Source organism: Camelus ferus, chromosome 21 (assembly GCF_009834535.1).
Source record: "Camelus ferus isolate YT-003-E chromosome 21, BCGSAC_Cfer_1.0, whole genome shotgun sequence".
Lineage (NCBI taxonomy): Eukaryota > Metazoa > Chordata > Mammalia > Artiodactyla > Camelidae > Camelus > Camelus ferus.
The window spans coordinates 3,698,001-3,710,839 of NC_045716.1; the positions used below are offsets into that span (position 1 = coordinate 3,698,001).

At 55.5% G+C, this 12,839-nt stretch overlaps 1 protein-coding gene across 5 annotated transcripts in view; it reads right to left on the reverse strand.

Moving 5' to 3' along the window:
• Positions 1 to 8,422: 8,422 nt before the first annotated feature.
• KIAA1614 (KIAA1614 ortholog) overlaps positions 8,423 to 12,839 on the reverse strand; it is a 36,854-nt gene continuing 32,437 nt past the window's right edge. For all 5 annotated transcript variants that reach the window (XM_032463597.1, XM_032463598.1, XM_032463596.1 and 2 more), the window contains one exon: positions 8,423 to 9,621. In XM_032463597.1, coding sequence (XP_032319488.1) covers positions 9,428 to 9,621 — 194 coding nt within the window. In that variant the 3' untranslated portion in view covers positions 8,423 to 9,427. The remainder of the gene's footprint in view (positions 9,622 to 12,839) is intronic.

The window sequence follows — 12,839 nt, forward strand, 5'->3', positions numbered from 1 at the left end:
CAGTATTAAAGAGAAATGGAGGGACCATGAACTTTGTCCTGGTTTTTTATTTGGTTGGTTTTGGTCTTTAGTTCTTTTCATACCTAAGCACGGCTTCCTCCCCGCCTTCCTCCTCCACCAGTAAACACGGACACGTGCATGTGCCCGCAGTGGGGAAGGTTTGTGGCTGGTGGAAGATAAGCATTCTTAAACTCCAAACAGCCGCACCGGACATTCACAGTGTTGTGCTGCACAGTGTCAGCTGGGCGAGGAACTTAGAAAGACTGGACCACAAAAGGAACTGAGTCCCGCATTTCCCTCTCTGGAGGGTTGGCAAACAAGAACGCTGCCCATTGGAGTCGGCAGCTGAAAGCTCCTGCATTTAGCTCTGTGTGGGGCCACCTGACTAAGGCTACTTCCCTTAAGGGTGGGCGTCCTCACTCAGAGGAACTGAGCGCCTCCTATGTGCCAGGCGCTGATCTAGGAACTGAATTAACACATACGGTACTGTAAACGGCTCTGGGAAGCAGTGAAGTTTCTCTCCTAATGTCTCAGATCTGCACATGAGGAAACTGAGACACAGAAGGGGTTTCTTAAAGTCCAGCTTCTTAAGAGGCAAGTCATTTCTGAAGGGGCAGAGCTGCTTCCTGTGCCCCCGAGCCTCACTCAGAAATTGGCCCAGCAGTGCCTCCCAAGTCCTCAGCTTGATACCCCCAACGGAACAGCCAGAAGGGGCAGAGGCGTCAGCATCCTCACAGCCTCGCTGGAGGAGTGAGTGATTATTTTGAGGGTAATGGTTGCTATTTCAGGAGGAGGAGATGGTTCTGTGTGTCTCCTGGTAAAGCCCATCACCGCCCTGCATGCTGAGCACGGTGTGGCCTGGGGCGTGGACCAGGGAGGGCAGTTGTGTTCCCCCTAGCACCTTGCCTCCATTCGCAGCTCTGCTGAGCACCAAGAGTGCTGTCGTTCCAAGTCCTCCTGGCTCCAAGTCTGACATTACACTTGTTGGAGATGTTAAAAGGCAAGGCCCAAGGCAAAAGTGGAATTCACAGGAAGGGAAGACTGGTCCACGCTGCCAGTGTCTTCACCGTCCAGGACGACACATTCAAATCAGTACGCACCCCCCCATCCTTGGAGGGCCCCTCCTCCAAGGCACTGACAGCCAGACGCAGCAGTGGCTCCTGTCTGGTGCTGGCACAAGCAGAGCCCAAGCACAAATGTCCCCACTGATACCTCCCAGAGGGAGTGATGAGCCCCCGAAGCTGCCTTGGACTTGGACGTGGACTCCTGAAGCCAGCCTCTGACCTCAGCAGTGCTGCTTCCTCCAACCCGCTCCCCGTCCTCCCTCACGTACACCGTTAAACACTTGGTCTCCATTCACAGTTCACCCTGAGCTTGGCCGGCCTTTGGGGAGGGTCATCAACTCTTCCAGGAGCAAATTTCTCAAATTTGGTATTGCATTAGTGGCTAATAAAGCTAATACTTCTGGCCAGTATTTGAAGAGAATCTGATGGGCCAGGCATGTCTTTGACCAAGGCCCTAGGGACATTTTGGGGGAGTGAAACACCTTTTTTGTTTCTTCTCACAACCCCATGAGGGAAATACTGTTGAGGCCCATTTTATACCTGAAAACTGAGGCATAGACAATTAAGAAATTTGCTCAAGAGTACAACTTGTGAGTGTAGAGTCAGAATGAGAGCCAAGTCTGACTGGACCGATACGTGGCCTCCCTGAAAAGTCACCGCCCAGGCTTCGGGGGTGGCAAGCAGAGGTTACTTTCACAGGGCCTTGCTCTAACCAGAGAAACAGTAAAGCTGAGGGGAGGAAGAGGGATCATATGAGCTGCAGTACAAGTTTAAAGCATCAAACTAGAAGTGCCGAAGATAAAGATGGACACCAGCCACCTTGGACCTGACCGTGGCTCAAACCCTATACGCCTAGTGTAGAGTTCTAGAAATCTGGTCAAGAACCTCAGGCAGGTCAGCCCTGCTGACTAAATATTCTGGGGCTTTTGTTTATTTGGCTAGACATGCAAAAAATAAGTGAGCCAAACTTAACAAACTCAGAAACCCCTGGAGAGTCGGTCTGAGGAGCGCAGGATGAGAACGCTGTGGCATCTGACGGCTGCTGCGAGCAGCCCCCGCGGCTGCCAGCATTCCTGTTCCTGAGATAACACAGAGCTGGATGGAGGCGGCGAGCCTGGGGCTGGCTCTTTTGGGAAGCCTCTCTGCTCACCAGGTGCAGTGGGGCCTCCTGCCCGGAGCTCCCACTGTAGCCCTTGGCACACTGGTTTGTCTCTGCACAGCTGTAGCGCCTCCACTCTGGGGATGTGGGCATCCCAAGGGCAGGGCCGGCCTCTCCCCGGTGCCGGCATCTGGCCAGACCCCTGTGGGTAGCTTCACACTGGAAGTTGGGGCCTGAGTCCAGATTGCGGAAGGACAAGACAAAGGCAGGCCCAGCAGGCAGCCCGGCAGCCACAGGAGAGCCCGGATACCCTCCAGGCCTGGCAGGGCAGCTGTTAAGGCCTGGCTCTGCGGGCAGAGTGTCAGAGCCAATCCCAGCAGCCCCTTCCTCCAGCCCAGCACTCTGACCTGGCCAAACCCACAGCTTGAGGGAGCTGGGCAGAGCAGCTTGCCAAGGAGGGCTGTTGCCATTTCTGAGCAGGTGCTCTGGCTCCATACGATAAAGGAAAACTTCAGAGAGGATGATGGGGAGGGCGGGATGGCAGGGGATCAGGTGGCAGCCTGGCCTTTTCAATAGCTCCAGAACCAGCCTGGGGATTTGGGGTGGGAAATGGGTTGGGCAGGTGGGCCGGGTAAGTTTGACGGAGGATAAACAAGTAATTCTATGGGGAAAGAACCACAATGCAGAGCCCTGGGTACCAGATTCATTAGGAGGTAAGGGGGCCACAGTCAGCACGCAGGTGTCATGGAATGCTTCCCAGGGCGAGCACCTGTAATATTTCCGAAGGCTGCCAGGGGTCTGTGGGCGAACAAGGGGAAAGTCGCTCCAACAAAGGCGCACAAATAAGCTAAATAAATGAGTGGATAAGTGAATGCATAGAGTTTGGACTTGGCAGAATGGGAGAACCAACAACTGAAGTTCCTGCCAGTAAATGCCCACGTGGGGATCCCGTGGCCAGAGGCCAGCTTGAGGGACCAGGAAGTCTGGTCCTGTCACTGCCCTCCACCTCAAGGGACAGATCTCCTCTTGATGACACAGATGTAGGAGTGAGACAGGAAGGAAGGGGGCAGGGCACAGCCATTGAAGAAATTGCAGTTGACACCAAGGTGGTGGAAAATTCAACTCTGAGTAGGACTTGAGGCCCAAGATGGAGGGAGATTTGACTTCTAGTAGACCTTGAGCTTCATCATTGGCTCACTGTAATATATCAGCATGGTAATGGCCTCCCACAGGTACTGTGACAGTTCTGAGTTTAACCATAAAAGGTCAAAGGGTGAGTGGTGATGGCCCAATTCCTGGGAATGCCAGCCCCTTCCCCAAAGTAGTTGGACTAATCTTCCCACTTGTTAGCATATGAAGTTACTTAGCCCATAAAAATTAACCTCCACACCTGGTGGCTGCTCTCCCTTCTGAGTAAGATGGCCCACACTCTGTCTACGGAGTGTGTATCTACTTTTACTTTAAGCACCCAACCCCGACACCTCGTGGCCTTTCTCTTGCCTTCTGAAACAACCTGCAGAGTATGTATCTCTCTGAATAAATCTACCTTTACTCAACTGTGGTTCACTCTTGAATTCCTGAGATCTGGGACAGGGCCATCCTCTCGCCCCATGTTCATTTTTCCTGTATCAGGAGCAAGGATGCCTTTTTCCCCAGAGGCCAGGAACACTCCCCAGCCCGCAGGCCAGGTTTTAGCAGCTTCCATTCGGCAGGGTGGAGGGGCCTGCAGCCTCCCAGCCGTAGCCCCAGGGCTTGTTCCCTCAGTGGTCCTAGGTTCAGTCCCCGGTACCTCCATTAAAAAAAAAGATAAAACTAATTACCACCTCCCTGGGGAAAAAACAGAACCCCCCCCCCCACCTCAGGACACACACATCTGTAAGAAGTGTTTCCCACACAAAATCTACCTTTACCTTGTGCGAGGCACCGCTATTTTATTTTTTAATGCTGAGTCTTTCTTTAAAAGATAGATATTGTGACCCACTAGTGGGTTGTGCCTGCAATTCAGAAATACTGTTCTGGAAAACGATCTGCCTCCCCTATTCCCCTCTCCCCGCAGTGGGCAGGTGACAGCACCCGCTCCCTTCCCCTGAAGGAAAACCAATGCCAAGCGCCCTGATGCCCACACTGGTGAAGGTCAGGGCAGCCCCGGGGCCCGTGCAGGGAGGGGGCCGGTGGTCAAGAACCTCCCAAGTAGGTGGGCCCCACAAGGTCCCAGGAGGATGGAGTCTCAGAGGGCCAGGTTCAAATCCTGCCTCCAGTAATTACGTGCTATGTGACCTAAGCTTGTTAAAACCTTAGTAACTTAACCTGAGTCTCAGGCTCTTAGTGTAATAGGTTAGGGGGTGGAGGGCGTCCCTGGAGAAAGAACCAGGAATGGCTTTCTCGACAGAGGAGAACCCATTTTAACTTAAGCCATTTAGGGATCTAAGCCACAATGCCTGCCCTTGAACATGTCTCAGTCATCAGTGATCTTAAGGGAACAAAGGAATGCAAGAACAGAGAAAAGACAGACAACAGTGCAGTGATAAACAGAGTCCTAGTCCATCCTCAAGGGATATACATTAATACTTCAGAGTTCCTCAGGAACTAAGGCTCCCACCCAGGTGGCGGACAACAATGATGTTGACTCTTGACTCCAAGACTGGGACTCTGTCAACCTTTGCCCCACTTCTAGGTCAAATCTTCCTGTGCTCAAGCCCTTTCTGAATACGCACGTACCCTCAGCTTAAAACTTACCGAGTTTTGCTGTTCCGGGGAGACATGGTTTGGGGAAAGATCCCCAGGTTTCTCTTCACTTGCTTCAAGTAATCCTTCCTCCGCCTGCTCTTTGGCTTGGTTGTATCCACACCCACCAAGAGTCGAACCCAGTTTTCAGGTAACACTAGTCTGTAACCCCAAGATTAGTCCCTCCCTTGCAAGGGTTCAGGATTGTGACCTTAGCGAGGAGCAGGCAGAGCAAGGTGGGAGACTTCATAGCGACTGCACGTCCCTGAATTCCTGCGTTCACCTTGGTTTTCAAAATTCGAGCGGTGCCTGCGGTTCCTACAAGCGAGAGCCCTTCGGACACTGCACACCCCGGGTCCCCATTCCTGGGCCCCCGCGTCGCCTCGTTTCCCTCCCACCGGCCCCAGCTCGTCCCCCCGCCCCGCTCGGCGCGCGGCCACCGCCGCCTCCTCTTAGCCGCGCGCGGTCTCCCCCGCCCCCTGCCGTGCGTTCCTCGAGGCTAAGGTGAAGGTCGTCTTCCTCCCGGCCTCGGGCGCCGAGCCGAGCGTCTGTGCGCGCGGGTTGGGTAGCGTGTAACCGCCCCCCAAACCCAGGCCCCGTCAAACTGCAGGCTCCAGCCCCATCCCCGGCCCCGCAGAGGCGATGACCCGGCCGCGCGGAGACTGAGGCGGGCGGGCGGGCGGGCGCGCAGCGCAGCCCCAGCCCCCTGCCGACGCGGCGAGACCCCCGGGGCCGCCGAAGGGCGGGGAGGGCGCAGCCCGCGCGGAGCCCCGCCCGGCCGACCTGACCCGCGGGCGACACCCGAGGAACAAAGTAACGTCGCAGGGAGGGCACGGTGGGCACCGGGCGGTTGGTCCGCGACAGACCTCGGTCCTCTGGCCGGGGGCAGCCGGCCTCGCCCTGCGGAGACGGGCTCTCACCTGCAACCTGCCCCCCACCCCCCTCCATGAGGCGTTCTTGAGAAAAAGCCAAAATCGGCGTCGGGAGTCGCTCGGCGCCCTCCCTCCCAAAGCCTGCCCAGCGAGCGCAGGACCCAGGGATTCTGAACCCGCCGTCCCCCCCGACCCCACCCCGCTCCCGTCATCTTAAGGACATTGACAGGCCTGAGGCCAAAGTTGCTGCCACTTTGTCTCGTACAGTCGCAGTGCCAGGTGCCTACCTGTGGGAAGCGAGGCCTGGACAAGTCGTGTACCATACACTGCCACCGCAGGGACAGAGGGCGGACTCCGCAGAAACCCGTACCTGCGCACATGCTGTTTATTTTCTGTGCCTGAACGTCCTTTCCCTTACCTTCCTGTAAGTTCCTCCTGGATTTACAAAACCCTGAGCGGGCGCACTCCCCCCCCTCCCCCCCGCATAAGCCCGCCTCCCCCAGCTGATTACTGATCACTCAGGCTGGCCAGCCAGGTGCCTCCTCTTGTGGCACCACCAGGCCAGGTGGCGGTGTTTGAGTGTCTCCCCATACCGCTGCGCCAGAGAGGTTGGGTGGGTCTTTCTCATCGCCCTGGGCTCGGGCAGGAGCGGGACCGTGGCCTGGCTCCTAGTTAGTACACTAGGTTGTAAGAGGTTCTGATGATCCCATGGGAGGCGTGGTTGATGGGGCCTAGCTTTCCGGATCAGCAGTTCCCCAGGCAGAGCAGATGGAGAAGGTCAGACAGGAGGCTGGCCAAACCAGTCTCTCTGGGGCCAACTGACATCCTTCAAAGTCCACCGTCCCCCCATTCCTGGGATCTCAGATGTCTGCCTGTGATCCCTCAACAGATAAAGTGCATTCTTTACTGGGTGTGTTTCTCTAACAAACTGTTAGTCCTAGGCAATGCCTAATCTCACAGTCGCTCAGGCTGGCTTGTCTCAGCCCACCTTTTCAGTTATAAACCCCACCACCCTTCACGGACCCGCTAAACTTCTTATATCACCTACAACCAATCAGAGACTTGTGCACAAGCTGATCAGGCACCTTGTGACCCTATCTCATAAAAGACCCCAACACCCGGCCCTCGGTGCGCATGTGGGCACTGCTCATCTGTGTGGCCTGCTGTTGTCTACGGCAGCACAAACTAATAAACTCCTTTTCTATTCTCCTCCTTCATCTCTGGTAAATTCTTTTACCAACGCATGTCACCGTGTCACTGACCGGCCCGTCCTGTGTCCCACAACTGTCCCTTCCCACCCATTCAAGTCTGGGTCCAGCATCAGGAAGGAGCGCCTTCTGCCTCTTTGGAATCAGAGCAAGGCAGAGCTGCTTCACACCAGCCCCGAGTGCCTCCCTCCCTCCCTCCCTTTTCCATCAAATCTTTTCTGGCATGGGGGGGGGTAGGGGAGGGAGGGAGGGGGCTGCCATGGGAAGAGTGGGCCCCAAGTCAGGGCTGAGTCTGAACGCCGTCATTACCTCTGAACTTGGTTCTCCATCTGTGTAAATGAAGACAATAAACAAGACATCCCTGGCAGAACTATTTTAAGGATGAAATAAGATGTGTCAGGAACCTGGCCCCACACCTGGCCGGTAACGGAAGCAGCCAGCGGCTCAGTACTCCTTAGAGACCTTTCCCTGCCCGGTCCCAGCCCACCCCGCCCCCATGTCCACTTCTTCCCAGCTTGGGCCGGAAAGGCCTGTGAGCCTCCTTATCCTCGCCAGACAGAGAAAACAGAAATGTCCCTAGAAGTGTTTTTCAACATGAAGTTTCCCTAAAGTTTTATGACCACAAGGCCATAAGCCGGGGTACAGGGGCTGCCAGGGTTTCTTCACTCCTGCAGTTTCTGCTATGGGGACATTTTTATGCTTTGGGGACCCCAGGTTGGTCTCTGAGGTGTCCCAGTGCCCTCTTAACACCCTGAAGACCTAAGCACTTGTTCCCCTGACCGCTCTACTCACCTGCCAGAGCCTCCTCACCCCCCCTTCACCCCAACCCCAGGTGGGCCCAGGCTCTCCATCCTGCAGTGCTGGGGGCTCTGGGAGCCCCCTACCCCCCAGCCTCTGGGGACAGTAAAGAGGGGTTTTAACTGGCTCCTGCTGAGAAGGTCCTAGAAGGGGAGAACACTGAACACACACCCTCCATGGGATTGCCTGTCTCCTCCTCCATCACCGTTCCTTCAGACCACGTGCCTCCTTCAGTGACCTTGCCCGCTGAGAGCTGCCAAGACACTCATTTTAACTTGATTCTGCTGTGTTTTGACCACAGCCTGCACCCAGCCAGTTATAAAGCAGCTCTGGACTGCCCCCTCCCCCCTCCCCCACCCCCGCCGCTCCTATCCAAGGCCGCTTAGCTCCCTTCTGTCTCCTGCTCCTAAATGCACCTTGCCCAGGGCTCCTCTCCCAGCAGGGGATCATCTCTGGCGGCCTCTGCATCAACCCTGGCTGTCACCCCAACCCCAGGGGCCTCCCTAGCCCTGCCCAGTCCCCCTCTAGGCATGCCCAGCACAGCCCACTGCTGCGCCTGTGTCCTCTTACCCCTCCCCCCCCGCCCCGGCCCATGCCAGGCAAGTGAAGGTCCAGTGAGCATGCAGCCCAGAATGTAGCACCTCAGAGTGGCAGAAGTTTCAGCTTTTTTTTTTTTTTTTAATAATTTAAGACTGACACATGGCCATCTACTCCCAGAGTCCCAACCCTTAGGGCAGTGAAGTGCCCAGACAGGACAGCCCATCCCCCTGCTCATGTCCTGCCATCGGCCCACCCACAGCTGCCGTCAGGGAGTTGGGGCGGAGAGCCTGTGGCTGGGGACAGCCTGGCACCAGCTGCAGCCCATGTCCGAGGTCACGGGAGAAGGAGGACAGAGGTCCTCACGGCCAGGCTGCGGCAGCTCCAGCCTTGCTCTGGGCAGAGGCGGGGGTGGGGCGAGGCTGGTCTGGCCAGACCCACTGGCCACAGCTGCACTTCCCTGAAATTGGTCTCAGTTTCATTTTTTTTTCCTTCAAACTTGTATATATCACAAAGATTTCCCAGAAATTCTTAATATTCTGCCTACCAGATTAACATCTCCCAGATGTTTTCAACACCAGACCACATATGCCAATTTTTGGTTTGGAATATATAGTCAATGGCTGTCAGGCTGTTACCCCAGGACGCTTTGCCCATTTCTGGGAAAATAGCAAAGGTGCCAAATGGGAGCTGGGAGAAGTGAGACTGAGGCCAATATGGCCAAGCACTTTCTTTGGTTCTGGAGTTGGGGAGGGGGTGGCTGAAGGAGCCCCTGACAGAGTGGATGGGACCTGGGGGTGAGGCAATGCTCAGGGACCAACCGAAGGACCCACTGGATCTCTCTCCTCCGCTGCCAACAAAGGTGTAGGAAGAGGTTGACAAAACCTCAGGTGTGGTCAGGGTGGATTTTTTACCCAGTTCGGCATAAACTAACACCCTTCAACAAAATACACACACAGGCTCCTCCCCTCTTGCTAGGGTGGTCAGTCACAGCCCAGGGGTCACACGCCACCGTATTCATTTTCAATAGACAAAGCAGCTTTGTGTAGTGCATTCCCAGCCCCCCTCCCCAGGGTGGTTCAAGGTCTCCAAGGGGGTGATAGCAAAGGCAAAGATACCTTCGGGTCACCTCGGGACCGGCCTCTGCCTCAGCACACGGATTGACAAACTCTCCGCGTGGGCCAGGAGCTCCTGAATGTGAGCCAAGCCCAGCCCTGCAACCTTGGCCCCGTTCACCTCGAGGATCTCGTCCCCCACCCCCAGCAGCCCCGAGTACAGCTTGGCGGTGCTCTCGTCAGCCATCTCCTGCACGTAGAACCCTGCAAAGGAAAACAGGAGCACGTGACACGTGAAATCCAAATCAAAGACACACAGCTCTGTGGAATGCTGACCAGGTGGGTACGTTTGGGGGCAGGGGAGGCAGATGCTCATGCAGGGCAGGTCTACACACAAACAAACACACACACACACACCCACACACACACACACCCCTCGTTATTCCACATCACAACCACGGCTGGCTGCATACACATAGTGCGCCCGCCTCCATGGTACCACTTCATTTCTCCGTCCCCTCTTTTAAAAAGCCCCTAGTACAAATAATGCTTTAAGCTGCTGTTATTCACGGACACCCCAGTGTGAATGAGCTAACCTTACCTTTTCCTGAGATGAGCTTTGATAGTAAAATAGGGAGGAAAACAATGCTGCAAAATTAAGACCAAGACCTACCGTGTGCCTGGCACTGTGAGAGGCGGGACTCACAAATAAGACCCAGCTGCTGCTCCCAAGTGGCTGGGTGGTGGAACGTATCGCTGCAGCAGCGAAGGTGGCTGAGGTCAAGTCCAAACCTGGTTTGCCCCGCAGGGCTGTCCAGGACTAGCCCTGGCCTCAGCCTTCCTTGGTTATGGTTCCTCACTTAAGATTAGGAGGCATCTGGGCAAAAGTCCAGGAAATGTAAAATTCCTAGTCCCTATTTAAAGTGGTGGCTCACTTTCCCTCCTTCACACACACCCTCTCCCCACGCACTGCCCCCAAGAGGCCCCGCCTGGCTGGGGTCATTCCCCGGGTCGCTAAGGGAGACTGAGCCTAGGAAGAAGTGGCTTCTCCCTTTTTTCCAGGTGCAATTCGAGGAACTCACATCTGGGGGCCTTGGGCCAGCTAGGCTGGGTTCCCTGCCTCCCTGGTCACACAGTGCAGGATGGTCCAGCTAAGGGAGCCCCTTTTGCCTCAACTTCTGCTAAAACCTTTCAAACTCCCCTCCCCTTCAGCTGCTTCCACCTGAGAGATAAGGGAGGCACAGGCTCCTCCCGGGAAAGCTGGGCGCCCCGACCCGGATGTGCTGAGTGAGCACAGGTGTGCAGAGCACAGGACCGGGCCGCTGGAGGACGCAGGGTGGGGACTCTGCACCCGTAGGAGTCACTCCGCAGCTTAGCGCCACCTAAAACACCCTCGCTGCTCTCCAGCTCGGGCTTGGCTGGCTGATTAGAAACATTAAGCAGCTGCCCGCACATTACTCTCTGCTTCCTCTTCCTAAAATCAGCTTCCTTAGAAGGGACCAGAAAGGACATCCCATCTGGTTCCCCAGCTTCTGGCTTGAAGCCTTTTAAGATGTCTTGGACTAGTCGGAAGTCATGTCTATTGTCCACCCAGCCCTGAAGGAACTTCTGGCCCCAGCAGAAGTCAAGCTTTTCAGAGCCCAACCTCTGAAATTCAGGTTTGAAAGTGCATTGAAATTTCCTCCATGGCACTTGCGGGTCTGCAATTCTAAGTACAGCAAATGCAATCTGCGGGCTCCCAGGCCTGAGTTGCGGAACTCCTCGGTGCTTCTTGACAGAGCTGAGTCTTTCCTGCAAGGCCGGCTCCCTCCGCACAAGGTCTGCTGCGATCTTGGTTGCACAAGGCTCTTATCTCAGCCCTTGTCCTAACCTTTCCCTCTTCTTTCTGGGTGTTTTAGCAGCTTGCCTGCCCTGTCTGCGTGTCGGTGGGCCACAGGCAGGTTAAGGAGGGGAGGGGGGAAACCCGCAGATATAGCTGCCATACAGCAGGACACCCCTGTGGGAGTGACTAGAAAGCCCAAAAGAATGCAGCTGGAGGACCAGACACCGCTGTCATACCGCCATTTTGGGGAGACTCTGAGGTAGGTTCCACAGTTGAAAGTCACGACACAGATATGACAGAGAGACCGCTACTGCAGGCTCTTACTGTCTGCTGGAAACGGCCTTTGTTAAGGATGTATGATCTCTGTGTTGTATTCAATTAGAAGCAGAAGGCGAAGCCTGCTGTTCTCACATCCTTGTATGGAACCAGATATGACAGCCAGCAAATTAACACCAGCATCTTTCAGTGAGGAATGCAAACCAGCCCCAGCTGACGGCCCCTCAGAGGCCCAGGAGGAGGGACCCTTGGCTGCTGGAGGCTGGCCCCTGACAAGGAGGCACCAGCACCAGCCACGTTCCATGTGCGTGGGAATCTCTGCGTGACATCCAACAGCCAGCTGCGGCAGCAGGAGCAGGGCACCACTTGGGCAGGACAGGGAAGAGCTCGCACCAACCCAGGTTAGGGGCGCTCCGGGGAGCAGGCCAAGCTCTTTCTTGGTCATTAGAGAGCCCTGCCCATCAGCGCTCCATGAAAGGTGATGGGGGAAGGGTCTCTCTCTGCCTGTAAAGGGGCCTAAAGGGACTTTGGGGAAGGATGGGGGGATAGAGTTCAGTGCCAGGTTGGGTATGATCTCACAATGACAGGTGATACACACATCATGTCTGTCCACATCTGGGGTTCTGCTCCCCAAATACACATTCTTTTCCTGAAGAGGAAAGGGAAAAAAGTGCCAGGAACTTTCCTATGTATGTCACAGAATGTTCCTTATAACTCTTCCAGGTAGGGTATCATTAGCTTCATTTTACAGATTAGAGAACTGAGGCTCAGAATGGGTAAGTAACCTGCTCAAGGTCACACAGCCAGCAGAGGCACTGGAGTGCAAACCATGCTCTGCGGTCTAACTCTACCTGCACACTGCCTCTCCTGGAGGGCCCGTGTCCCTCACCTAAGGAGAGAGGAGGCTGAAGGAAGGGCAGAGTGGCTAACAGCTGTGTGACAGTCAGCATATGTTCACAAGTGCCATCTCCCTGCAAGGACAGACAGGTCCTGAGGGCCAGAGTGGGGAGAAACCTGTCCTCCCTTCCTCTCACACTCATGTAAAGTCCATCAGCAAACAGTGAAAACTGCCTTCAAGTCAACCAGAATCCGGGCACTTCTCACCATCCCCACAGCCACCCCAATCTAAGCTGCCACCACCATGTCTTTCCTGGACCACTGAAACAGCCTTCAAACTGGTTCTGCCTTCATCCCACTAGGGTCTACTCTCAACAGCACAGCCAGGAACCCTGTTAAAAGCGTTATATCAGAGCAGGTAGCCTCCGCTCCAAAGCCCCTGGGGCTCCCGTCTCACTGGCAAGAAAGCCAAAGCACTCTGCTCAGTCTCTCCCCCATTCCGGCCTTCCTGACCTCAGCTCCATCTCTCCCCCTTGCCCCTCTCTGT